The 26771-nt window shown below is 42.4% G+C and overlaps 1 protein-coding gene and 1 long non-coding RNA gene across 4 annotated transcripts in view; one reads left to right on the top strand and one right to left on the bottom strand.

Annotated features, from left to right (window-relative positions):
* Positions 1 to 26771, bottom strand: part of LOC310826877 — a 93890-nt gene that overhangs the window by 65862 nt on the left and 1257 nt on the right. The window lies entirely within an intron of this gene.
* Positions 4706 to 26771, top strand: part of SHC3 (SHC adaptor protein 3) — a 50203-nt gene continuing 28137 nt past the window's right edge. The window contains exons 1-2 of one of the 3 annotated variants that reach the window (XM_083702035.1): positions 4706 to 4838; positions 6035 to 6883. In XM_083702035.1, coding sequence (XP_083558161.1) covers positions 6362 to 6883 — 522 coding nt within the window. In that variant the 5' untranslated portion in view covers positions 4706 to 4838; positions 6035 to 6361. Of the gene's footprint in view, positions 4839 to 5474; positions 6884 to 26771 lie in introns of those variants that run through there. The other 2 variants (XM_083702036.1, XM_083702034.1) reach the window with 2 other exon arrangements.

Below are 26771 nucleotides of genomic sequence, written 5' to 3'. Positions count from 1 at the left end.
CTGCCATTTCCTCTTTTACAGATGGAAAACCAAAGCTGAGCAGAATGTCATTTGCCCAAGGCCACATACTGAATCTATGGTGCTGTCAACATGGAAACTGAACCTAGTTCTTCCACAGACAAGTTTGGCTTCTTGATCTTTTGGACCACTGTTACATCTGTTATGGTTGCCAATTTTTTCCTTATTGGTATTAACTTTAGTGTAATTGTTGAGAGCTATGGTTTTCCCAGTAGTGATGTATGGAAGTGAGAGCTGAACCATAAAGAAGGCTGATCGCCAAAGAGTGGATGCTTTTGAATTATGGTGCTGGAGGAGACTCTTGAGAGTCCTATGGACTGCAAGAAGATCAAACCTATCCATTCTGAAGGAAATCAGCCCTGAGTGTTCACTGGAAGGACAGATTGTGAAGCTGAGGCTCCAATACTTTGGCCACCTCATGAGAAGAGAAGACTCCCTGGAAAAGACCCTGATGTTGGGAAAGATGGAGGGCACAAGGAGAAGGGGATGGCAGAGAATGAGATGGTTGGATAGTGTTCTCGAAGCTACCAGCATGAGTTTGACCAAACTGTGGGAGGCAGTGGAAGACAGGAGTGCCTGGCGTGCTCTGGTCCGGTCCATGGGGTCATGAAGAGTCAGACACGACTAAACGACTAAACAACAACAACAACAAATTTTTGAGAGGCATCTAGGCCTTAGAGCAGGCGTGAGGAATATATGGCCCTCCAGATGTTGCTGAACTACAACTCCCATCAGCCACAGCAAGCATGGCCAACAGCCAGGGATGATGGGAGTTGTTCAGCAGCATATGGAAGGCCAAAGGTTCCACACATCTGCATTAGAGAGTTGTCATGTACCAATCTTAATGGAGGCGGGGGAATGATTCCAGAAAAGTGCCTGGGTCTTTAACAGCTTCATAAAAGGCAAAAATTGAATGCAGAGATATTTTGCCCCCATAAAGAGAGGCAGCACATTTTAACCATATAGAGGCCATGATGGATTAATTTTCTCCGAAGTTCTGTAATCTGCCTTGCAAAAAAAGGGTGGGCGTGTGCCTAGCCCCATCTTTCTCTGGACTACAAAGGACCCACCATAAAAAAACCACTCTCTGTAAAATATTTCATTTTTGTGTGTGTTATGTCTGTGTAAGGCAGATAGACATTGGGTAAGCTTAGTCTTGGTTGGAGGGGCAATTGTATCCTGTTCAAAAGCTCCAGGAAGTGTGGCTCCTGTCCATGCCCAGATGGGGGCTAGGGCCATACCATTCCTCCAGTGGGGACCACTCGCGTGTCAAGACCCCAAGCCCCCCCGCCCCATGAAGAATAATGACACATGTACACAGTATATTAAGTTAATGGTTAATGGGCAAAATTTAGACCACAACTTTATTGGTTACAGAATGTGAGCGGTATTAGCTTAGGCACTGGAAGTTGAACAGACTGTATCTTACTCCTGCAGGGAGTCCTATAAGGGTAAACCACCAATAGGGGGAGCCCCACTTATACACATTGACTCGAGTTCCCCCATGGTTCCTGATATAATAATAATTTATAATAATAATTTATCATTTATACCCCACCCATCAGGCTGGGTTTCCCTAGCCACTCTGGGCGGCTTCCAACAGAATATTAAAATACAATAGTTTATTAAACATTAAAAGCTTCCCTAAACAGGGCTGCCTTCAGATGTCTTCTAAAAGTCTGGTAGTTGTTTTTCTCTTTGACATCTGGTGGGAGGGCGTTCCACAGGGTGGGTGCCACTACCGAGAAGGCCCTCTGCCTGGTTCCCGGTAACTTGGCTTCTTGCAGCGAGGGAACCGCCAGAAGGCCCTCGGCACTGGACCTCAGTGTCCGGTCAGAACGATGGGGGTGGAGACACTCCTTCAAGTATACTGGACTGAGGTATACTGGCATGGCCCCAGCCCCTCCATGGGCTTCAGACAAGATCCACACCCCCGGATCCCTTTAAAGGAATACCCTTCAACATGGAGGGGCAGGTGATGGCCACACCTCCCCTCCCCCAAACAGAGTCATACCAATGCCTAACCGCCAAACCTTACAAAGTTGTGACGATTGCTATGTGGTAGGCGAAAACCAAATGGCCAGTGTCAATTTGCTAGATGGAAAAATTCCGACCAGGCCCTTTCCCCTGTGTGTTCCATTATTACATCCATCAAAACTTATTTACACTGTTGAATTTATCTTAATGCTGCCAGTTGTTTCAAGTGTACACAATTCCCCCCCCCCCCAATATATTCAATAAAAATTTCCTGATCTTCTTTAAACGTATGTTCTTCCTGTTCTCTTATTCTATAAGTTAGGTCTGCAAGCTGCGCATATTCCATCAGTTTAAGTTGCTATTCTTCTTTAGTCACTCATTTTCCATTTTGGGGATAACAAAACACAGGCCACCGTAGTGGCATACATAAATAACCTTTTTTGACCCCTGGGAATTTCCATCTGAATTATCCCCAAGGAAAAGGACTGGTGTGTTTTTTTGGGTTTTTTTGTTTTTGTTTTGGAAAAGTGCTTTTAAACATTCCCCCCCCCCCAATTCATTATAAATTATTTCCCAATACACTTTTACCTTTTTACAGGTCCACTAGATATGAAAGAACGTACCCTCCATCTCATCGCATCTCCAGCACTTATCTGATTCAGCCTTATACATCTTAGCAACTCTACTCAGAGTTAAATACCATCTGTAAATCATTTTCAAGTACAGTGGTACCTCAGGTTAAGAACTTAATTCGTTCCGGAGGTCTGTTCTTAACCTGAAACTGTTCTTAACCTGAAGTACCACTTTAGGTAATGGGGCCCCTCCCACTGCTGCTGTGCCGCCAGAGCACGATTTCTGTTCTCATCCTGATGCAAAATTCTTAACCTGAGATACTATTTCTGGGTTAGCGGAGTCTGTAACCTGAAGCATATGTAACCTGAGGTACCACTGTAGTTCTCCTTCAAGGAATAACATGCTGTAAACTTCAGATCGCTCTTCCACATTCTCCATAAATGTCTCTAATCCCACTTCAGAATAATAGAATTGTACAGCTGGAAGGGACCATGAGGGTAACTTAGTCCAATGTCCTGCAGTGCAGAAATCTTTTGCCCAACGTGGGACTCAAACCTATGGCGTTGATATTAAGAGTCTCATGCTCTACCGAGTGAGCTGTCCCAGACTTTAAAGCCATCTAAACTACAGTGGTACCTCGGGTTACGGACGCTTCAGGTTACGCATTTTCAGGTTATGGACACGCTGAAACCCGGAAGCACCGGAACGGGTTACTTCCGAGTTTCAACACTTGCATGCGCAGAAGCACTGAATCACACAGAAACGCCAAATTGTGTCACGTGTGCGCAGACGCAGCACTGTGGGTTGTGAATGCTGCGGGTTGTGAACGTGCCTCCCACACGGATCACATTTGCAACCCTAGGTTCCACTGTAAGGTAAAGGGACCCCTGACCATTAGGTCCAGTCGTGGCCGACTCTGGGGTTGCGGCGCTCATCTCACTTTATTGGCCGAGGGAGCCGGCGTACAGCTTCCGGGTCATGTGGCCAGCATGACTAAGCCTCTTCTGGTGAACCAGAGCAGTGCACGGAAACGCCGTTTACCTTCCTGCCAGAGCGGTACCTATTTATCTACTTGCACTTTGATGTGCTTTCAAACTGCTAGTTTGGCAGGAGCAGGGACCGAGCAACGGGAGCTCACCCCGTCTCTCGGATTCAAACCGCCAACCTTCTGATCAGCAAGTCCTAGGCTCTGTGGTTTAACCCACAGTGCCACCCGCGTCCCAGATTCCCCTGTACTTGCCTTCCACTGTACTTGCCTTCAAAACATTGAATGCCATAAGTTAACAATGAACCATGTAGAATATTTCCTTTTATCTGCCTCTACTCTTGGACCAGTCATTTTGACTGAATGAACCAGGTTCTAATATTATGAGAGAGGGAGAATAACTTCTCTCTATCCATTATCTCAACACCAAGCATCCTTTTATTAACATCACTTTTGTCCTTAACCACCTTTTGTCCCTAAACTGAAAAGTACCAAACATTCTAGCTTCTCTTTACAAGGGAGCTGACCCATGACCGAATTTGCCCAGTGTACCTGGCGATGTGAATTCGTAGGCATCTAAGTATGTATGATCACATTCCTATCCTCAGGATGCCTAAACCAACTGAATGACTATTTGAGGGGTGAAACACATCACCACCCAAACAGTTCAAATACACATTGTAAAAAATAAAACAAAATAAAAATCGCTTGAAATGCCTTCTGTAAACAAGTGTATATTTTTGATTTGAATATCATGTTTATATCTTTTGAAGTTGATGTATATATATATATAAATTCTACCTGTGTGTGAAATGGAAGATTCCACTATTTAGAGAGTCTTTGTTGAATGAGTCATCCAGACTGTTTCTTATTGGCTGAGATACTTTGCATCCAAGGGATTGCCTGGCAGAGGCTGCAAGGCTGGGCTTCATTCACAGAAATGCTGCTATGCTAGCCAGCTCTTTCATTCAGATATACAGAGAATTCCATTCACATTTTCCAGGTTTTTTTTTTTTTTAAAATCTACTTCTAATGAAGGGAATCATTTCTGAATGACAGAGATTCCGGCTTGTTGCTGAACACAAGACCAGAAATGATCTATACGATGTATATTTGCTGTTGCTAGGGTAGCAGGAGGAAGCTGGGGCGGAGTGGGGGGGTGGAATGAATGCAGTTTGGATGTTGTAGCAGGTTTGCAGTGTGCTGAAAAGCTACTCTGCAGATCACTAGAAACCTGCTTTTACAATGAATAGGACATTTTCATTCATCGCTACTGGGATCAGAGGTGCTGCCTTCATTTCTGTATCATGAAGTCTTCTCATAAAATATGTGCAGTGAAGCATGCTACTGCGTTGATGCATTTTCCGTACTTAAGCCTTTAGTACGAAAAAGGAGTGTGGGCTACCCTCTGGGAAATTTGTTGACTTGCATGTTGCAGTTTTATTTATTTGCTTTTCAAAAAGTTGCGGTGCCATTCTGAATCTGTTTTCTTGCAGCATAAGTAACTGAAATCCATACACTGCTTAAACAAACCTCAGTCCTTCAGTGTACGGTTAATATTGGGTTGTCAGACTAATGTTAAATTTTGCATGCCTGCAACAAATCAGGGGATTTGGTGTGTGAGTTGAGGATCTTTTCAAGTAAGTGTGTTTTACGACTGCATTAGAGCATTTCCTTTTGTATTCATGTTCATTTTTGAAAGCGAGGCATCAGCTCATTGCCTTAAGTACTCTTGAATAATCCTCTCGTATTTCTTAGCTTTCAAGATTTAAATTTAGTATCGAGAGGTAAAGTTAAGATCTCCTTTGCATTAAATTGTGAGAGAAAAAGCAACCTTGTTTCAGAAGCCTCTTGCCACTGCCACACTCAACCCCCCCCCCCCCGCCCACCAAACACACGGGTGGGTGCATTTTTTGCCCAGCCAAAAGTTTTCAGTGTAATGCTGCATTAAAAACCCTCCCGAAGATCATTTTTCCTCTTGGAAATGAAAAAAGCAAAAGGATAATGGCATCACAGTTTTTAAAGAAAAACTGCAATGTGGCAATTATGGTAAAGAGCAGCACAGTTTTAATGCTTACCTGAAAGGAAAAGACTAGATTATTTACCATATACATTTCTCAACCCACACAGAATTTGAAATCCTCCTGTGTATTATGGGAGCCTTTCCAGGTATTTGTATGCTGGTGGGTTTGCCTGAACGTCGTTCATGAAATTGTTACTTTATTCCTGCCGAACTAAGGCATGCTGTATAAAGTCATCAGAACAGGACAGAAGGGGGAAAAATTAAAATGAAAAAGTAGTTCGGGTAGTGGTGGGGAGGTTAACGCAGTTATACTTGGAACTATTGCAGTCACTCACCTCTGGTTGCAGAAATGGGGTAGGAAGGAAAGATGGGGGAGAATCTGTTTAAGAGAGGAAAAGGAAATTTGAGAATTGATTGGTGGTAGTGTGCTGTAAGTGGGTGGATTTTTCCCCCTACAGGAAGTGATTTGCAGCGTTCACTGAGCCTTTTGTTGAAAAGGGTCCTTCTCATTTGTGTGAGTCATGCTTCTGCTGTGAGAGACTTGGCAGCTCTGAGCAGGACTGGGATCGTTCTCTTGCACAGAAAACTATCGCTGCACCCAGCTTGACCATGGAACCTTAAGCAAAAATCTCTTGAAAAAAAATCTTAGCAACTTAAAATTTTTTATTATCTTGCCCCATTGCCAAATGTTCACTAGCCATCGCTGATATTCTGGATCACTTGCTATGTTAGCACAGGAGTTCCCTGGTTTGTCAGAACATATGCAAGGTTCGTGATAGAAGGGAATGCTTCAACGTACCAAATATAACCGCTTCAGGAATGATTCGGTGACATCGGTTGACGACCTTATCCATAACTTGTCCATGAACAGCAAGGTCTCATCAATTGGTCCAACGTCAACACCGTCACCGTACCTGGTCTCTCCTGAGGTTCTCCAGAAGGACCAAGATGGACCCACCGCCATTTGCACTCTCATGCACAAAGTGTCCCACCTGAAACTCTCCCATTCAGGCAGCCTTTCGGGCATCAAGAACCTCTCATCTGCAGTGAAGGAGCTTGCTGCCTCCAAGTTGCAGGGGAGCTCGGCAGCAGAGGCTTCAGACACCACATGTAACCTTGCCTCTGCCACTCCATCTTCTCAGCAGGACAAGAGCAAGATGAACACAGGGAAAAAAACATGGTCAGAGGAAATGAACCTGGGAGGCGAAGACTGGAATCAAGGGAGCAACGTTGCCAGCAAAGTCTCCCAAGGGTGGCTGCATTCGAACGAGAAGATCCTGGGACCTGGAGTGACGTACATTGTGAAGGTTGGTCTGTTTTATTTTCCATTCTATTGTTTTAATCAATTGGAGGGTGGTGGTGGTGGGGAATCTTTTTCTTATTTCAGCAGCCAGGTAGGCAGGCTGGAAGGTTTTCTCTTGGCACATTTCATTTCTGGAAGCACTGCAAAGATTGTTAAAAGCAGAAAGACGTTGTCAGAAATCCACGTTAATTTGTTTTAATTAAGGAAGCGTGCATGCTGACTCGTTGGCAGTTAACATGATTTAAAACAGTGGGAAAGGAATATTTCTAAAGCAAAAGTCTTCAGTTTCCCTCTCCCCCAGAATAGGGCAAATTTATTGTGCATAATGATTTCTCATATGTCGGGTTTAATAGAAGAAGCAAGAGTTTATGCATATTAAACCTGTGCTTATCCTTTGCCATATTTCAAGCATGGAATATCTTCTGTGTGTATGTGTGTGTGTTTCATTTGCAAGTGTATGTGTATGTGTGTGGTTTGGGGTTTTTGGTGGAGAAAAAGCCACAGCTTGCAGTATTTGTCATATTTTGCAAACCTGAATATTCTTTTTCCAATTGGTGCAGATAAAATGCAGTCTTGTTTTACATAACAGCCTTTCAGCCACTTTTAACAGTATTTCTTTTCAGCACGCTGATAGTTTAGGTGCAGAGCAAAAATCCCAGGGTATTTCTAGGCCAATATGGCTGAGACATATTTCAGTGTTCTTAAAAGTGTACTCTAACCAGGTAGAATGTAAGGCATTGTGGTGAGACTGATGGCTTACTTTGTAGCAACTAGAGATTTCAATGTGTGCTCTGTTACCTGGTTGAAAAATCACTCTGTCAAACAATAAATTATTTGCTGTGTAACTGTACTGATTTTCAGCAACATTAATTTGTTGTATCCTAAAGGACTAAGCAAAAATTTTATAGATATGGAGAGAGAGAGAGAGAGAGAGAGAGACAGACAGACAGACAGACAGACAGACAGAGAGACATTCATGATAGCTCTGTTGATTTCAAAGGGGAAAGCGACAGTATTCCAAGTAGTGCTATAATGTGCAAACCTTTAACCTTAGTCCCACTGGTTGTAATTTTGTATTAAATATCTTGTTAAATATCTGTCTTGACTGCGTGCTTTTGGCGGACATGAGAGGTGTGGGGATTGTTTGACGATGGTAATTACAACAAGTGGGTTCATTAAGAAGCATCTCCAAAAAGGGCGATGTTCCCCTCTTCCATATTAAAATGACCACAGCACATGAGGTAAAATAAGATCTTCATCGCTACCTTTCAGAACATACTGTGTGCTATTTGACAATGAGGGAGGCATGTAAGTTGACACTGTACCTCAGACTAGCTGTTCTCTGTCATATCTCATAAGTATTTTGTTGCCCACAAAATCCACCTGATTCCAGAAACTTGTGCAATATTGTGCTTTATGGTTGGCAAGATACTATTGCTAGTGGTAGTAGCCAGTGCGGTAGTAGTCATTTTCTAGAAAAAGAGGTGCCAGAGCTCACCATGAACTTCTTCCTTCTTCTCTTAGAATGGCAATGGCATTCACCTAAGAGGTGCCAGAACTGAGCTCCTGTGAGCTTTGGCTGAGAAAACAAACCCTGGTAATAGTACCTTTGAGAGGATGGCTCTCACCCAGCTGTGGTTAGTGTCAGTTCTAAGCATGCATAGCTTATAGCACTTATAGCACCTCGAAAAGGGTGATGGGGACCAGGCCACTGTCGATAGACAGACGATGTGAACACAAGGGCTTAGGGATTATTATAGGATCACTTGAGAACTAAGAAGAAAGCAAGAAATATAAATACATCACAACACTGATTCCAGTGATATATAAACCGTTAAATGTAAGTCATGTCATGATGACATATATATAAAAAAATACCAGCTAATAGGCATGACGCCATTGATGGACAAAATCTTTGTATTGCTCATTTACTGATCATAAAGCACCTAACAAAAGCCGTTCTTCTTAGGTTATACCTTCTCTTAATTATATCTGACTCTTCATCTATAAGTGCAGCATTCACTCGCATGAGAATAGAAGTTCTTACGTTAAAAACGTTTTTGTATTTTAGAGATTACGTCCAATCAAAATTTCAAAACCGGCACATAGGCAGGGTACACTGAAAGGGCAGTTCATCATTAACTATCAGCACAGCTATAATTTTACAGGTGACATAAAAACTACAAGTACTTTTGGTGGCTCCTTTCAGAAAGATATGAATTTTGCCAAATAGATGGCAAACTCTTATCAACAATAGAAATGGTGAGAATTCAACTCGAGGTTCCGTTCTAATCAACTACGCTTTCATAATTCCTCGTCCGTCTCGTCCACCATGCTTTATTTATACACATAATCATAGTAGATTAAAAATGTGGTCATTCTCTAAAAGTTTTTAGTCGCTTTGGTTATATTCCCCTGGCTTTTAAAACATTTTGACAGATAGTTATACTGTTTAGTATTTGATTTTGGATGGTGGTGTGTGAGAGATTTATGTTCCTTGCAAAACAATTTAAAGTGGAAAGCTTAAAAATACAAATGTCATTCCCCCATTTTCAAGGATAGATGTATTCATACCAGTGTGGTAACAAGGTAACAATAATATGTTGTTGGCTGAAACAGCATTGTTTCTTTGGCATTAACTGTTAGGAGTCATAGATAGCTTGACTTCAGTTGGTCTGCGAAGTAAATTCCACCAAGGAAATAGAAAATTGATAGAAATTCTAAGAAATGGTGATTACAGGAGTCTTGGCATTGTTGCTGAATATTGTGTGTATGGTTCTTTGGGGGGTGGAGACTGGAGGCTGGGGTTTAAAGGGTGGCAAATGGGAGGAATTAGGCCTTGGACAATCTCAGTAGTTCACATTTATGTTCTGTGAAAGAATGTTATTTGGTAAAGGGAAAATGTGATGCGCAGATGTTCCAGGTATAGAACAAATAAAGAGGGGAAGCTGAACCTCCTAACCCTTCTAGTTCTCCTTCAAGCCTTTGATTCCGTGAAATGATAAGAGCTTTTACACCGTTGGCTTTCTGATTTCTTGGGAAAATTCTTCCTTCGTTTCCAATATCTACTGATTCATTTCCAGTGTCTGCTAACAGCATCAAAGTCAGCGCTAACAATACAGAGCAAAATGGACCATTTTTTGATAAATGTGTAGTTCGACACACTAGTTCCCGACAATTCAGTGGTAAGAGGAACCAAAGCAATTCTAGAATTTTCTGAGCAACATTCAAAATTCACCGTGCAATGCAAGAGGCTAGTTCATATGGTGTATATCGGGTCCTCCCTTGAAGAAGATACGTATTGCAGTGAGACCTGGGTACATTTGGACAGCCACAACACCCGATTGGTAGGTCCCTTGTTGCTGGGTGCAATCTGGCCAATGGGACGCAGTCCAAATGGTTCGAAGGACCTATTTATACCCATGCACGTGACCCGGAGCTTCCTCTTTCGGCACGTTCATTTGGACCACCTGCCCACCTCTCCCTATTTTTAGGGCTTTGCGCTTGACCTTGCTATGCCATTGTGTGTCATCTGTCGTTGGGACAGGGGCACGGCAGGAATTTTCCCCACTTGGCTGATTGGCTGTTGCCATTTGGGTTTCGCCTGCCGTGTAGCAAATCCTCACAACTTATAAGGTTGCGGATAGGTTCTGGTGCAGGTGATAGGGATGGGAGAACGCTCTCGCCATCCCTATGTGAAGGGTATTCCATTAAAGGAATCCAGAGACTCGATGGTTTGGTCAACTCCTGTGAGGGGGTTGTTCCCGTGCCTGAGTCCAGGGGGACATTTGGGTGGCAGAGTTAGCCCGTTCCCAGCTTTCCACTTATCCAGGTGTTCACCCTTGGCTGACCTATGTTGGTGTCCTGGGTCAGCGCTCCCTGCATGGCAGGGAGCTAGTTGAACCAGTGCCTATGCAACCACTCACTTTCTGTAATCAATAAAGTTGTGGCCTAAATTCTGCCAAAAGCCAAAACCAAAATTTGAGTCAAGTGTGAATATATTTAGGGGGGAGGTTTCTGGGTCTGAACACACAAACGGGGAGAATGGAACAAGAGAAATCCACTCGTGGAATCAACCTTTTAGGCACCTAGTCAATGAAAATGAAAATGCTCATTTGAACATACACCCACATCCCGGTGCTCGTGCAGACCAGATTATACAAGTTGGACGTGCTTTATAATGGAAATGGGGGTTTGCTACCAGTTGTTATGTGTGAGGTTCCCTGTGACTGGACCTGAGCTGCAGTTAAGACTTTTCTAATCACACATATTGTATGAGACAAATCTTTCTTTTAAATGAAAAATGGATGAAAATTAGCTTGGCATCTTATCTATCTATATGTGTGTGTGTGTGCGCGTGCGCGCATGCGTGTGCATACACACACACATACACAAAATGCTTTTTTCTGTGGGGTACGCAGGGGTACACATACCCCTAAACATTTTGTAAATCTGTGTACTTTTGTCCATTTACTGTATTTATTTCCCCTAATTTGAACTATAAAATGGTGATTTTTTTGAGTCAAAATGAGAGTACCCCTAAACTTTTTTTTTAGAAAAAAGCACTGTGTGTGTGTGTGTGTGTGTGTGTGTAACTTCCTGCTTTAGTTCTTTCTTTTAGTGTAAATGATTAGAGATATTTTAAAACAAGTTACCTGCAGATCACTACACAGTTAAGTGAAATCTTGCTGATTTCAGTGGTCCTGGTGTGTCTTCTAAGATGTTTGTGTTTTAATTAAAGAAAAGTGGGATTAAAAAAAAGCCCTACATCAATCAGTCAACAGACAAAATAAATAATCGCATAACTACATAGGCTTGCAGCCTGAAGCTGGAATATATAATTATTAAGAACCAAGGTTTTTAAAAGCCTGACACATTGTTGAGACATTATACCACTTCTGATGCACGGTATCATGTTGAAGGCAAATTCAAAGGAGAGAGATGCATATTAGCATATATTATGAACCATACTGGAGAAGATGTAGAAAAATTACAATACCTGGTTTGCAATGATAATTGTTAGAAATTAGCATCCGGGCTGAGTTTGAACTGAAGCAGAGTATCTCTCATTACCACTATCACTGATTATGACACATATTTTTTTAAAGTGGCATGAATATGTTAATCGGATGCTAAACATGTATGTTAACCCTACTGAGCATCACTAGAAATGTTCTCTGTGAGTAATGTTACGCACATTAGCAATGACAGAACCGTTGCACAAAACAGAGGCCAAATAATTATCCATTTAAATGGACACATTTTAGGTTGCAAGCAAAACAGCATTTAGGAGAAATTCACACTAAAATGCTGATGAATTTTCATGAAGACTTTTTTTAAAAAAAAGAAATCACAAACTGTTATGGAAATGTGAAGATCTGAAGTTAAGATTGGAAAAATGAGAAACCGAGAAGAACCAAAAGTAACAGATTTTCCTATCACTACCAGTGACTATTTATAAATTTTCTTTGACTTGCATCTTCTCACAGTCGGTTGGGGAAGATAGTCTTGGCTCACCATAAAAGTTGTTGGACATGAACATGGACTTAATCCTCTGTATTGTGAGATGTAGGTATTGTTGAACCACCCATGGTCACTGTGCTACTAAATTCAATATAGATGTAAGTGGACAATTTCCAAGGAATTTGCGTTTGACTTCAAAAGTGGCAGCTTCCTCACAATGAAGGGATTGGTAAAATGGAAGCTGAAAAGAATGGCCAGAGGGCCACATAAAGTCTTCTTTTTTGGCGATCGCTTGTGGCCAAGTTAGATTGTCTTCAATGAACATGGTCTTAACAGTAAGTCCGTAAGTGACTGTGGAGGTCAATTCTGGATCCACACGTCCTTCCACAGTGGGGACGTTGGTTTCCAGGAGGGAGTTGGTCATGGTGAGGGTTTGCCAAGCCTGCCTTCCTCTTAGCACATTTCTTGTCCTGAGTTTGTGCTTCTTCAAAGTCCATGACACCTTTGGTAAAGGCTGTTCTCCAACTGGAGCGCTTGCAGGCCAGGGTTTCCCAATTGTTGGTGTTTATATTACGGTACATTTTTTAAGATTTGCATTGAGAGAGTCTTTAAACCTCTTTAAACCAATGCTCTCTTTATGAAGTATTGGGGATGGGGTTATTCAAAATCATAATAATAAAAGCTCAGGTTGAATGTGTACCTGTGCAGATTAGGAAATGTGCTCTCCAGGAGGGATGATTGAATCAGTCTATTTCAGTTTCTTTCGGTTTCTTAGATCTGAAATTCACTTCTCCATATTTCCATATCAGTTTGCCTATATATATATATATCTCCACATAAAAATTCATTGGGATTTTAGTGCAATTTTTCCCTAACATACACATTTTTGCAAAGTAAATTTCCCTTCTTTGTAATGCCTTTTTGTATGCTGTTTTCAGGACTATGTGCATTTTTATGCACACCTTACATTAGTATATGCACTTTTATATACATTACTTGACTGGAGAAGTATACTGCAACATGCAAGGAAGTGTGACTTTCAAGTTATTGTTTATTAACAGTTTTTCAATTTATGTCTTGTTTCAGAAAGCAGGAATTAAGTAGATTCATTTTTAGGTATGAACTGAGTTGAATTTCTCCCCAACCCTGCTCTGCAGTCCAAGAGGACACCAGCTGAGTCAAGGAAGCTATTATGGGAATGGAGGCTTCCTTCAGAAAATCAGTGTCTTGCCTAAATCATAGAATCATAGAATTGAAGAGGTGGAAGGAACCCCAAGGACCATCTAGTCCACCCCCCTGCAGTGCAGGAATCTCAACTAGATCACAAACATAAACTTTGGGGAAATTGGCTCAAGCAGACAATAAGGGATGGAGGAGAGAATTTGAGGAACATATTGCTTAAAACATGAAGACCAACATTTTTTAAAAAATAGATAAATGAATAAATACATGAGGGATGGATCTACACACAGGAAACCCCCCTGCTATAAATACATTGGAAATTAAATCACTGCAGTGGTGCCTCGCAAGACGAAAATAATCCGTTCCGTGAGTCTCTTTGTCTAGCGGTTTTTTCGTCTTGCGAAGCAACCCTATTAGCGGCTTAGCGGATTAGCGGTTTAGCGGCTATTAAAGGCTTAGTGGCTTAGCGGCTTAGAAAAAGGGGGCGAGTGAAAAAAATCACAACACAATCAGCAAGCCCATAGGGAAATTCGTCTTGCGAAGCGCATCGAAAAACGGAAAACCCTTTCGTCTAGCGGGTTTTTCGTCTTGCGAGGCATTCGTCTTGCGGGGCACCACTGTATAATGAAAGAAAAAAACGCTATGAAAAATTGCTTAGATTCTTTTTGCTCTCCAGCAGCATCTGGTGTTGTATGTTTATAATGCATTCGGAACGCTGTTTCTTGACTAATGTAATAGAGTAGGGAAGTGTCTAGGTAGGCAGGTGAACCATTGGACAACAAGTGAGTTAAAGCTGTGATAAAGGAGAATAAGGAGATTGCAGAGAATCTGAATGTATTCTTTGTGTCTTTCTTTGCTACAGAAGAAGACAGGGCAGATAACTGATATTTTCAGGAAGAGGCTTGAAGAACTGAGACAAATACTGGTAATAAGAGATGAAGGAATATGCCTTATTGAGAAACTTAAATTTAACAAATCACTGGATCCATATATATCTTGCTCATCTTCTAACAACAACAAAAATGTAGCTTGTCTCTAAGATTGATCTCTGTGCCTGAGGACAGGAAACTGATAAAGGTAGTTCCAATTTTTAAAAAGCGAGGTGGCCAAGTTTGCAGAGGACTCGTGATGCCAAACTATTCAAGGTAGTTAAAACATAACAAAAGGGATCTCTCCAAACTTGGGGAATGGGCATTAAAGTAGCAAATGCAGTTCAGCGAAAGCATGTGTAATGTATTAGGGCAAAAGTTCAAAATTTCCTATATGCTGTTGGGACCTGAGCCTGTGTTGAATTACCAGGAAAGGGATCTCTGGGGTTTGGAGAGTAGCTCAAAGAAGATACAGTGGTACCTCGGGATGCGAACGGGATCCGTTCTGGAGCCCCATTCGCATCCTGAAGTGAACGCAACCCGCGCCCGCGCGTTTGCGCGGGTCATGTTTCGCCGCTTCCGCGCATGCACGTGATGTCATTTTGACCGTCTGTGCATGTGCACACAGTGAAACCTGGAAGTAATGCGCTCCGTTACTTCTGGGTCGCCGCAGAGCGCAACCCGAAAATACTTAACTTGAAGCACATTTATCCCGAGGTATGACTGTATCAACCTAGTGAACTGTTGCTGCAAAAAGGGCAAATTCAGTGTTAGAAAATATTAGAAAAAGGATCAAAAATAAAACAACCAATATTATAATGCCATTACAGTGCAATTACACTTGGAGTACTGTGTCCAGTCTTCTTTACTGGATATCAAAAAGAGATGAGCAGTAAAAGGCAGTTAAAAAGATCAAGGGGCTGGAACGATTACCTTATGTCTGTGGAATGCTCTCCCCAGGGAGTCTCGCCTGGCTCCTTCATTACATATCTTTAGGTGCCAGGTGAAAACATTTCTCTACAACCAGGTGTTCAGTTGGTTAACATTCTATAGCTTTTTTTAATGTGTTTGGGGAGGGTTTACTGGTTTGTTTTTGTTTTGTTATGTATTTTGTATTCTCATTTTGTATTTTTCTGTTGTGAACCACCCTGTGATCTTCAGATGAAGGACAGTACAAATTTTACAAATATTTAAAATGATGACGATGATGTTTGGGGCTATGTAGTTTAGAAAAATGTTGAGCAAGGGGGACCATGATAGAGGTTGTATTATATTATCTATGTTCATCGATTTATTTCTTGGAGTTAAGAATAAGACTGGGATAAACTGTGTTTGCTGAGCCCGTATTTTATACAGTCTGTATATGATGCTTGTTAGTTAATGTGTGGTGTCTTATGCCTAATAAAGGATTTTGAATTGAAAATGGACAGAGAAGTGGTTTTCTTCCTCTCTCATCATCATCATCATCATCATCATAGAAGTTAGGGTCACCCAATGAAGTTGAACAGTGGAAGATGTAGAACAGACAAAAGGAAGCACTTCACAGAGCAGAGTTAATATGGAATGCATTTCCATGTGCTCTTGCACACCAACTTGGTACGCTTTAAAATAGGGATTAGACAGATTCATGGAGAGAAAGGCTATCAGTGGTGACGGTAACAAGATATAGCATCTCCAGCAGGTAGTGTGCTTTTAAATCATAATCACCAAAGGTAAAGGTGAAGGTAAAGGACCCCTGGACGGTTAAATCCAGTCAAATGTGCTTGCCTCCTTGCTGTTTAAGATCTGAAACTTTTCGTACAGCTGTGAGTTTCTTATATTTGTTTGATCTTTTGCTGCTGGTTTCTATCCTGTGGGTTTCGTGGCGGGTTTACTAGGAAATAAGGCAAATTTGCATAGGAAATTGGTCAGTTTGCATCAGAATCAGCAGAGAAAACCAGGGAGTGTTCGGCATGTTTATTTTACTTGTATTTAGTAAACAAGGTCAAAAACTTTGAAACTACCAAGCTTGCCTAATAATGTATTTACAGCTGGCACACATCCGTTGTTACTAAGTGGGGTGTGGGTGGGAATCTAGCCCTGGACATTTTTCAGCAGAAAATTGTCCACCCCACATCGCAGGAAACTGCTACTGCAAAAACAAATAGCAACCTCTGTGTGTGACCAGGCAGAATAATTTAATACAATTGCGCCTATAATTCTTTCCATTCACCCCCAATGTTTCCTCTAGCTGTTTGTGATGAGATTGTAAGCTGTTTGAAGGTGTGTCTTTCTGAAAACAACAACACGATACCTGTTTCTTTGTAAAGCAGTTTATAGACTGATGATGCGATTTAAATCATTGTTGCTGTTCCTTTTGCTAAGGATTTACAGAAATGATAGCTGGGTGATCCTCCAACCAATTTCAGGCAATTTCCAGCATCTCCAATATCCCCTGCACCTCGTTCCATAGGACTTAGAAGGCTTCCCCACTCTCTAGAGAGGCTTTTCAAGGCTTTGCAAAGAGGGATAGGAATAGTTGTTACTGCAAACCATTTATATGTCACTTCTACACAGATGGTTTTGCAGATTGTCTCTTTGGTTAATTTTTGCTACAGGTCTCTTAAGGTAGGTCAAATGGTCCAAGTCTACCCCCAACTTCCTTAAGTGGCCTGGACACGAGATCCGAACTACTGTACTTTGAACTGATGCACAAATGAATATTGCACAGGCTTACATCTCTCTTCCCTCGTCTCTTTTACATCGCAACCATTGTCCAATAGTTGCTATTATGGTTTTGCTATCACTTATTTATAGTGCATTCTTAAGAAGTGTTTGAAGTGCAGTGCTACACGTTACCGCCTCAGACATCGATCAGGCAATTAATTGCAAACAGTTTTTGTGCTATTTAAAGGAGAGCCTAAAATAACACACAGTGAATCATAGCCACGCAGTAGAATTCAAAAATATGTCCTGGTTTCTGAGGGATCTATGCACAGCGTATAAAACGATGCATCCTGGTGTTTCTGTATGGGAACTTGGTCCCCCCCCCCCCCGGTATTATCTTGTGATAGGTGAAGTACAATATTTAAGTACGAATTTGTTTCATTTTTTAAATAAAAAAACAACACATCCGTTTCTGCTGCAGCGTTCAGTAAAACCATTTCCTTTCTCTGCTGTGCTAATCAAATCAGTTCTGGTATCCCTTCCTTTAGCTTTGGCTGTTACAGCAATAATTCTTTACTACACATATTGCTTTTTGCATTTTTTCTCTTGGGCCTGTTTTTGCTTCGCTCCTCCAAGGCTTCAAGGCTGCCCTGTGATTCCAAGGCTGGATACGGATTTGACGTGGCATCAGTGCTGGGCTGTGCTCTTGAGCCGCCGGACTGTGCTCCCTGGAGCAGTGATCTGAGCAATGACCCAATTAGTTAAAAGCTATATTTATTTAAAAGAACCAAACAGACAAAGGGTTGATCAGAAGCATTGCAAAATGCCAACAAAAAAGAAAAAAAAAGCTCTAATGCACTGGGGGAGGCAGGGAATCAAAATGTGTGCACTGTGGGGATTGATATTTTTAAAGAAGTCATTTCTGGAATTGAACTCATCCATTAAAGAGTACCATTTGTCCTCCAAGCCCAGTTTACCACAAGCGTTGCCCCTAAATGTCCTTGATAAGCAACAGAGGGGAAATCGTTGCATCAACGTTTGCTGTGCCGAAATGGCTTCTGATGCCATGCAACAAAATCTGATAGTGTTTTGCCAATGTGTTACCTCTTTATTGGGCACCTGTTTTAAAGAGTTTGCAGGTTGTTGGTGCAACTGCATTGGGGCAGGAACAAGGTGTCAGTAACAGATCCAATGAAAAACTAGGAACTGTGGTATTGGGTCCATGGTGAGACCATTGTGACTGGTCCTACGTAGATGTTTCAGTGGCAGAATGATGTTCATAGCTTTGGGACTCAGCTGGCAAGTTGATGTAATTAGATGACCTCACAGGAGAAGAGTAAAAGCATATACAGTGGTACCTTGGGTTACAAACGCTTCAGGTTACAAACACTTCAGGTTACAAATGCTTTGGGTTACAGACTCCACTAACCTGGAAGCAGTACCTTGGGTTACGAACTTTGCCCCAGGATGAGAATGGAAATCATGTGTTGGTGACGCTGCGGCAGCAGGACGCCCAATTAGCGAAAGCGTGCCTCAGGTTAAGAATGGTTTCAGGTTAAGAACGGACCTCTGGAACGAATTAAGTTTGTAACCCGAGGTACCATTGTAGTTTAAGCTATAAGACATTCTTACTTGATTTTCTGCCTCCCTTCTTCACGTTTTCCATCCTCTCATTCCTATTCAATGAGATATATGTATTTTCCACATGAGTCAATTGTCTGTATATTCGTACGTAATCCTCTTTCCAGTACTTATTTGTTTCTTTTGTCTTACTTTATACAGTGGACGCTTGGGTTGTGAATGTGATCCGTGCGGGAGGCACGTTCGCAACCTGCAGCGCCGCATCTGCGCATGCGCGGGTTGTGATTCAGCACTTATGCGCATGTGCAAAGCGCAATTTAGTGCTTCTGCGCATGCGCTACCACCGAAATCTGGAAGTAACCCGTTCCGGTACTTCCGGGTTTCAGTGTGTCCGTAACTCAAAAAAATGCAACTTAAAGCATCTGTAACCTGAAGTATAACTGTATCTGTTTTTGGTTTGTTTGTTTTTACATTGTACCACAGTACCGAAAACCCTAATATAAACAATTACAAAAAGAACAATAGACAAAAAATTAATCTAATCTGAAAACATTTCAATGCCGTGTCAGTTGCTGTTTTTCTGAGTTTACAGCCAAAGCATAGCATTCTTGTTGGCTTTTGAACAGTAAAGTACGTAACAATAAACAATTGCTATTCCGTTTTCCAGTTTAATGGGGATTTATGGAGGGAAATTTCTGCCGGATGGTGCTTTATGTTTTTAGAATTTTCCATCCCATCTCTTTTGCTTCCTCCCTGTCTTTTTAAATGCAGGACAGGGCACATATTCAAGTACAGTCTATAATGAGAAATGGCCATTAGAGAGGTACTGATTCATTAGAACAATTTCCAGATGGGAAGCCGTTGCCAGTTTGTTGCAGCAATGACAACATTCTTCTGGCACCTTAAAGGCTAACAAATTTATTATGGCATAAGTCTGCACAAGCCAGAGTCCACTCCATCTGATGAATTGGACTCCAGTCCACAAAAGGTTACACCTTATTATATACTGTATATATATATAGGCTTTTAAGGTGCCACAAAAATCTTCATTGTTTTGTTTCTTACTTTGGTCACTCTTTCATGAGATATTATAGTACTGAACACTATATTAATATTACTTTAATACTGTGAAAGGTAAAGGTACCCCTGACCGTTAGGTCCAGTCACAGACGGCTCTGGGGTTGCGCTCTCATCTCGCTTTACTGGACAAGGGAGCAGGCGTTTGTCCGCAGACAGCTTCCGGGTCATGTGGCCAGCATGACTAAGCCGCATCTGGCGAACCAGAGCAGTGCATGGAAATGCCGTTTACCTTCCCGCCGGAGCGGTACCTATTTATCTACTTGCACTTTGATGTGTCTTCGAACTGTTAGGTGGGCAGGAGCAGGGACTGAGCAACGGGAGTTCACCCAGTTGCGGGGATTCGAACCGCCAACCTTCTGATCAGCAAGCCCTAGGCTCTGTGGTTTAGACCACAGCGCCCCCCCGTATTAAGAACAATATTAAATACTGAATTTCTTCAATTTATCCCTTGCACCTACAATATACACCTTCCGATGTGTTGAATGTAGGAACAGAATAATCATTGTTTATTAGTACTTCAGAGAGTGTTAATAGCGTCCAAAGGAGGCCTGATTCAGGTTGCTTAGTTTTAACCTTTTCCCCTGCAAAATTTCCAATAATAACCTTTGCTTCTGCCTCAGCTGTTATTTGCCACATTGAACAAAACATATGACACCTATTTGTGTCCCCTCCGCCGCTTCTGGGGCAAATAGCAGCTTTAGGGGAGCACTTTGATGGGAAAAAAACAGTGGATGGAGGGGATAGTTTAACCCTCCTCTCCCTCCTCCACAGTCCCAAGCCTACTCAGACATGTAATTCTATTTTTTTATGTTTACTTAAAAAACTGTTGGTTTTATTTATATGCTGAGTGTTATTAAGTCTTGCTGTTTTTGGTCTTCTAGCTGTTTAATGTGAACCCACACCCCACTCTTGTTTCTCAGTAGCCTAAAGTTTCCAGACGTCCCCATTTCCTGGGGACAGTCCCTGTATTTACAAATCAGTCCCCTGACAAAATCCATCTATTTAGTAGGAAGTTGTAAAGTGTCTCCGGATTCATTGAAAAAAATCTGGTAACCTTACAGAAGCCACCTTTGGGTTTGCAACCCTGTCTGCGCTCACTGTTCACTATTAGAGTTCACTATTAGAAGGAGTGATGGATGCACTAACACAATATGTTTGTGCAATAACATGCATTATTAGACTGATTAACTTGTACCATGCAGTTTGATGTATTACAGTGGTGCCTCGCAAGACGAAATTAATTCGTTACGTGAGTTTTTTCGTCTTGCGATTTTTTCGTCTTGCGAAGCACGGACTTTGGAAAAGCTTCAAAAATCACCAAAGTCTTCAAAAACCTCAAAAAAGGCTACCACACCGCGTGCTATGAGTTGCTCTTCGAAGTGAATGCTCGGTTTTAAGAAAAAGGAAACAAACTTGCAAGACAAAGGAAACAAACTTGCAAGACGTTTTCGTCTTGCGAAGCAAGCCCATAGGGAAATCCGTCTTGCGAAGCAACTCAAAAAACGAAAAACTCTTTTGTTTTGCGAGTTTTTCATCTTACGAGGCATTCGTCTTGCGAGGTACCACTGTATAGTGAGCACTATCTATGGCTCAGGAAATGAACAAATATAAACTTTAATGTGCCAACCTTGCTTTTCTTATCATCTGTCTGAATTGATTTGCTAAAATTTAGCAGCTTGCAGCGAGCCTCCCAGTTTTCATTTAAAGAAGTGCTTTTGGCCAAAATATTTTTCGCCCACCTCATAACCTAAAGGACAGTATCTGTTTTGTTCAAGTATTCTTGGCTCATTTAAAATGAGGTGGCAAAGAAATTGTGAGCTTAATGTGCATCTTGATTCTGAAAATTGAATTGTAAATGGGTAATGACAATGAACACAGTCTATGGGTATTTTCAGACACTCTCTGTTTTGCAGGAGAATTCAATCACATACAGTACCAGCAAATTCCAGCTGTGGAATTCCAGCTGATCAGGAGGTATTATGCAACAAACCCACTCCCTAAGAAGATTAGGCCTTTGGCGATAAGGAAAGTGATGGGAAAATGCACTGAAAAATGTTGGATAACACTTGCTCTCTGACCTCTCTGTAAACAAATCATAATAAATGCACAATAAATACCTCACTCCAGCCTCCTTCCAGTTAAATCAGAACAAATGCTCGATAAACAGGTCATCTAGAGCAATTGCTTTTTCTTCTCTGAAGATGAAGAGGGCTTTCATAGGGGGGCTTAATTTGAGATATTGTAAATAAGTTATTGGCAGCAATATTTTTTTAAAAAATTATTTATTGAATCCCCATCTTGGAAGGGTGAATCCAGATTAAACAGGAAAAGGTGGAATTTGGGCGGGCATTTTGAAGTCAATGGCATCATATGGACATTGCAAAAAACATGCATGCCTGATGAACACTGATCCCGCAAGGAAACCTGTAGGACTTCCCACTTCATTTATTATTATTATGTTATTTATGATTTTCAGTTTTATACATCTCAATAATTTTACAATCATTTTAACATTTCAAAACTCAACTTCCCCCTCTCTCTGCGGTTCCTTAAATTTGTTTTTTATATTTTCTGCATATTCCAAATTGACTTAAGTTACTCATTTTTTCATCTACTTTAAATATACTCTTATAAAACTGCAGGTTATTACCTGCCAATGTTCTTATCTATTTACAGTTTAATTGTAGATATTCCGTAAGCCATTTCCATTCTTTTATAAAAAGTTTGTTGATTTCTTATTTTTCCCTTACGTTTCGCCATTTCTGCATATTTCATAAGTTCTTGTATCCCTTCTTCTTCTTCTTCCTATTTTTGGGCAAGTAACATTCTACAGCGACTACAGAGGACTTCCCACTTCAGCTTAGTAAATCAATAAGTCAAGAAGTTAGGGTTGCCTCTGGAAATCCTATCAGAACAAGACTGCACAGTGTGACCTAGGAAGTTCACAGTATATGCTGAGAACACTCTTAGTAGAAGAAGGGCAAGAAGGCAACTAAATTTCTCCCCTCCACAGAGCTAGGGAACTGGTGAGAAGCTGCAGTGAGCGTCCAAGGTGGATATGGATTTGAGACTTTTTATCACAGAGCTCTTGATTTTATATTTCTTAAATGGCAGATTAATAGTACAGTTTCCTTTACAAAGCAAATGCATAGCCCACCAGCTATTCTGTTAACTATTAAAGGAATTTAATGCCTTTCTCTTGTTCGTCATCCACACCCTCCTGAGATTGAAGAATTAGATTAAATTACAGCCTTAAATCTCTATGACTGCTTGTCATTCTCCGGTGCTCAAATCTCACCCATTAGAACGTAATTCAGATATGGGAACTGCATATTAAGAGATCTTCTTTCACACATGAATATATCTGAAAACACACATATTCATATCTTTCCCTCATGTGCAATTAACACCCTGGATATTTTTTTTAATGAAGCCATTTTTGTGTTATCACATTGCTGTACAAGTAATCAGTTCAACATGAATAAATCTTGGCAAGTTTTCGAAGGAAGGCTCCTCTTTTCCAGCTAAAACTATTACAATGCGACGCTGAGACAGATTGTATGCAGACAGCCATGAATTCAAATCTCCCTAAGTAAGAAATTTCTAATTTTGCAGGCCTATTTTTAGAATAGTTAATAGAGGGCTGGCTGTCAACCAGCATTTTCAGGGATTTTCTACACCAGGATTAAATGCAGATGACTTTGCTGCTCGCATCATCAAAATGTATACCTCTGACCAGACGTTGCGTAGAATCTCAAGGGTATGGGGTATTACATTTTTGTTCATGAAATATTTCTAAGGTCACATTGCAGCAGCTTTATTTTTTATACTTCATTTAAACTGCCATTTCAGCATCTTCTGGGTGGGTGATAGGGACCGGGGGACTCTTAGCAAAGGTTATATGGGTAATATTTAAGATTAATTGCAGGGGGGAAAGTGGCCGATAAGTTCCTGACCCATTCCTAAGTCCTGTTTCTGTTTGTTGGCCTTCCAGCAGTTGTAATTTATGCAATGTCAGGTGGCTGTCCCTTTCTTTTATATCGTTGCGATTTGAGACCCCCTCCCAGTACCCTCCAAAAATGAAACACAGTGACACAGGATTTTAGTTTAAGTTACTGGGCAAAATTTAAGCCACAACTTTATTGAATACAGAATGTGAGTGGTATTGGCTTAGGCATTGGAATCATCCAAACTATATCAGATTCCCACCCGCATCGCGGGGAATCTGATAAAAGGGTGAAACACTGCCAGAGGGAGCGCCGCCAGAGGGTCCCCCCCCCGGTGCCCCCGTGGGGTCCTGGTATGGCCCTAGCCCCTTAGGCCAACCCCTAGATTCCTTTAATGGAATACTCTTGAGCTTGGAGGGACAGGTGATGGCCGCACCTCCCCTCCCCCACCATTGCTGATCCAATGCCTAACCGCCAAACCTTACAAAGCTGTGACGATTGCTATGGTGGTAGGCGAAAACCAAATGGTCCTGCCAATTTGCCAGATGGAAAAATTCCTCCCAGGCCCCCATTACAAAACAGGCAGCCAACAAGTCCATAGTAATGCCAGACGGACCTAAATAAAGGGTGGATGGGCGGGGGGTCTGCTTTGTTGTTGTTGTTCAGTCATTTAGTCGTGTCCGACTCTTCGTGACCCAATGGACCAGAGCACGCCAGGCACTCCTGTCTTCCACTGCCTCCCAGAGTTTGGTCAAACTCATGCTGGTAGCTTCGAGAACACTGTCCAACCATCTCGTCCTCTGTCGTCCCCTTCTCCTTGTGCCCTCCATCTTTCCCAACATCAGGGTCTTTTCCAGGGAGTCTTTTCTTCTCATGAGGTGGCCAAAGTATTGGAGCCTCAGCTTCAGGATCTGTCCTTCCAGTGAGCACTCAGGGCTGATTTCCTTCAGAATGGATAGGTTTGATCTTCTTGCAGTCCATGGGCCTCTGAAGAGTCTCCTCCAGCACCATAATTCAAAAGCATCAATTCTCTGGCGATCAACCTTCTTTATGGTTCAGCTCTCACTTCCATACATCACTACTGGGAAAACCATAGCTTTTACTATACGGACCTTTGTTGGCAAGGTGATGTCTCTGCTTTTTAAGATGCTGTCTAGGTTTGTCATTGCTTTTCTCCCAAGAAGCAGGCGTCTTTTAATTTTGTGACTGCTGTCACCATCTGCAGTGATCATGGAGCCCAAGAAAGTATAATCTCTCACTGCCTCCATTTGTTCCCCTTCTATCTGCCAGGAGGTAATGGGACCAGTGGCCATGATCTTCGTTTTTTTGATGTTGAGCTTCAGACCATATTTTGCACTCTCCTCTATCACCCTCATTAAAAGGGTCCACTGCACGAAGGCAAAGAAAACCAGCATACAACACACAGGGCTTAAATATTGTTTTGCAGTCATCCCCCAAGCCAAGGGTCCAAGTGACCGTGAAACGACCAACCAGACTGGAGCAGGGCATAGCCCTGCCCACACCAGGAGGTGGGGGGGGGGGCTTAGAGATCCAATCACAATGCACTCCCTCCTTTAAGAGGAATTGATATCTCATCCACATTGGTGGGTGATTGGTTAGGGGTTGCAGTTCATATCCCTGATCTGCCCAGCCCCCCTGCTGCAAATCTATCTGGCCTCTAAGGTAAGGTTACCAGATTTTTTCCAATGAATTCAGGGACACTTTAAACAAACAAACAAACAAACAAACAAACAAACAAATAAATATGGTGATGGCGATGGCAGAGGGGCAGCTGCCACCTTGACCTCAACCACCATGTTCCCCCTTCCTCCAAAGCTTCTATCTCCTTTCTCCATGAGCCTGTTGGTTTTCGGTGGTGGTGATGGGGAAGTGATGCATGGTGGATCAGGCATGGAAGGCGGAGAAGGAGGGCTGAGAGCGGTGGCAAGTCTCAGGCAGCGCAATGCCTCCCTTCCCATCAGAGCAGCCCTGATCCCATTTCTACTTTCGTGCAAGCAGGAAGGGGCGGGGATCCCTCAGCTGGGAAGGGAGGCTTCCCGTTGCCTAACTGAGAGGTCCCTGCCCCCTCCTGCTTGCATGCAAGCTCTGATAGGCAGTGTGAAGCCTCCCTTCACAGCTGAGAGATCCCCACCCTGCTTCTGCTTGCATGCAAATAGGAGTTGGGAGGTTGCTCTGATAGGCAGCATGAAGCCTCCCTTCACAGCTTAGTTGTTGGGGTCAGGGAAGGTGGAGGCAGCCCAGAAGCTGCATCTTTGAGCCCCTGCACCACCATCATATGGGGGCTTCTGAGCAGCTCCTGAAGCCAGCCAGAGCCAACTGCTCCAGGCTGCTGAGACCGCTGCTGCTGTGTTTCCCGGGGACATTAGATGAAATCCGGGGACATTCTGGGGATGGAATTTGTCTGGGGACTTATTCGCAAATCTGGGGACTGTCCCCGGGAAACGGGGATGTCTGGTAACCCTACTCCAAGGACCAAACAATTTTGGCAGTAGCAGCTAAAAACAGGGTAGGAGTGGGCAGGTGGGACTTAAGTAGATACTGCACTGGTTGGGCAGAATCTGGTGCCTTGGTAGGGGTACAAATTGCCCTCTTCCCGATCAGTGAGTCAATTGTCTGATGTGTGCAGAGAAGGCGATACCCCTCCTTCCCAAATGGATCTGCTGAAGATGGAGAACTGTCTGTCTGTCTGCCTCTCTCTCTCTCTCTCTCTCTCTCTCTCTCTCTCTCTCTCTGTGTGTGTGTGTGTGTGTGTTCTCTGTGTGTTTGTGCATGCAGGAATGTGTGTGAGAGAGTTGGGTGGTCTCAGCCCTGCATTACACTACCTCCTGTGTAGATCTCCTGCGTAGCATTTTACAGGGCTGAGCGGTGAGGGGTGTGTTTAGAGAGTTCAAAACTCCGACTGCATGTGATGGAGGTAGATCTGTGTTCTGTGCATATGGCAGGATCTGCAGTCACATTTCTACAGCAAAAGGTCAAGCGGGATGCTGATTCTCCACGATTGCTTCTAAGTGCCCAGAAGCTAGTGCTTTCCTCGCTGGCTTCTTGGTGCCACAGTGAAATATACTCAGAGTCTTGTAGTGATTTCATGCTCTTCATTGCAGCT

The sequence above is a fragment of the Podarcis gaigeae genome (genome assembly GCF_964106915.1).
Source record: "Podarcis gaigeae genome assembly, chromosome: 11".
Taxonomy (NCBI): domain Eukaryota; kingdom Metazoa; phylum Chordata; class Lepidosauria; order Squamata; family Lacertidae; genus Podarcis; species Podarcis gaigeae.
Note: the sequence above shows the minus strand (reverse complement) of the source record. Positions and strands in the feature narration are given on the sequence as shown.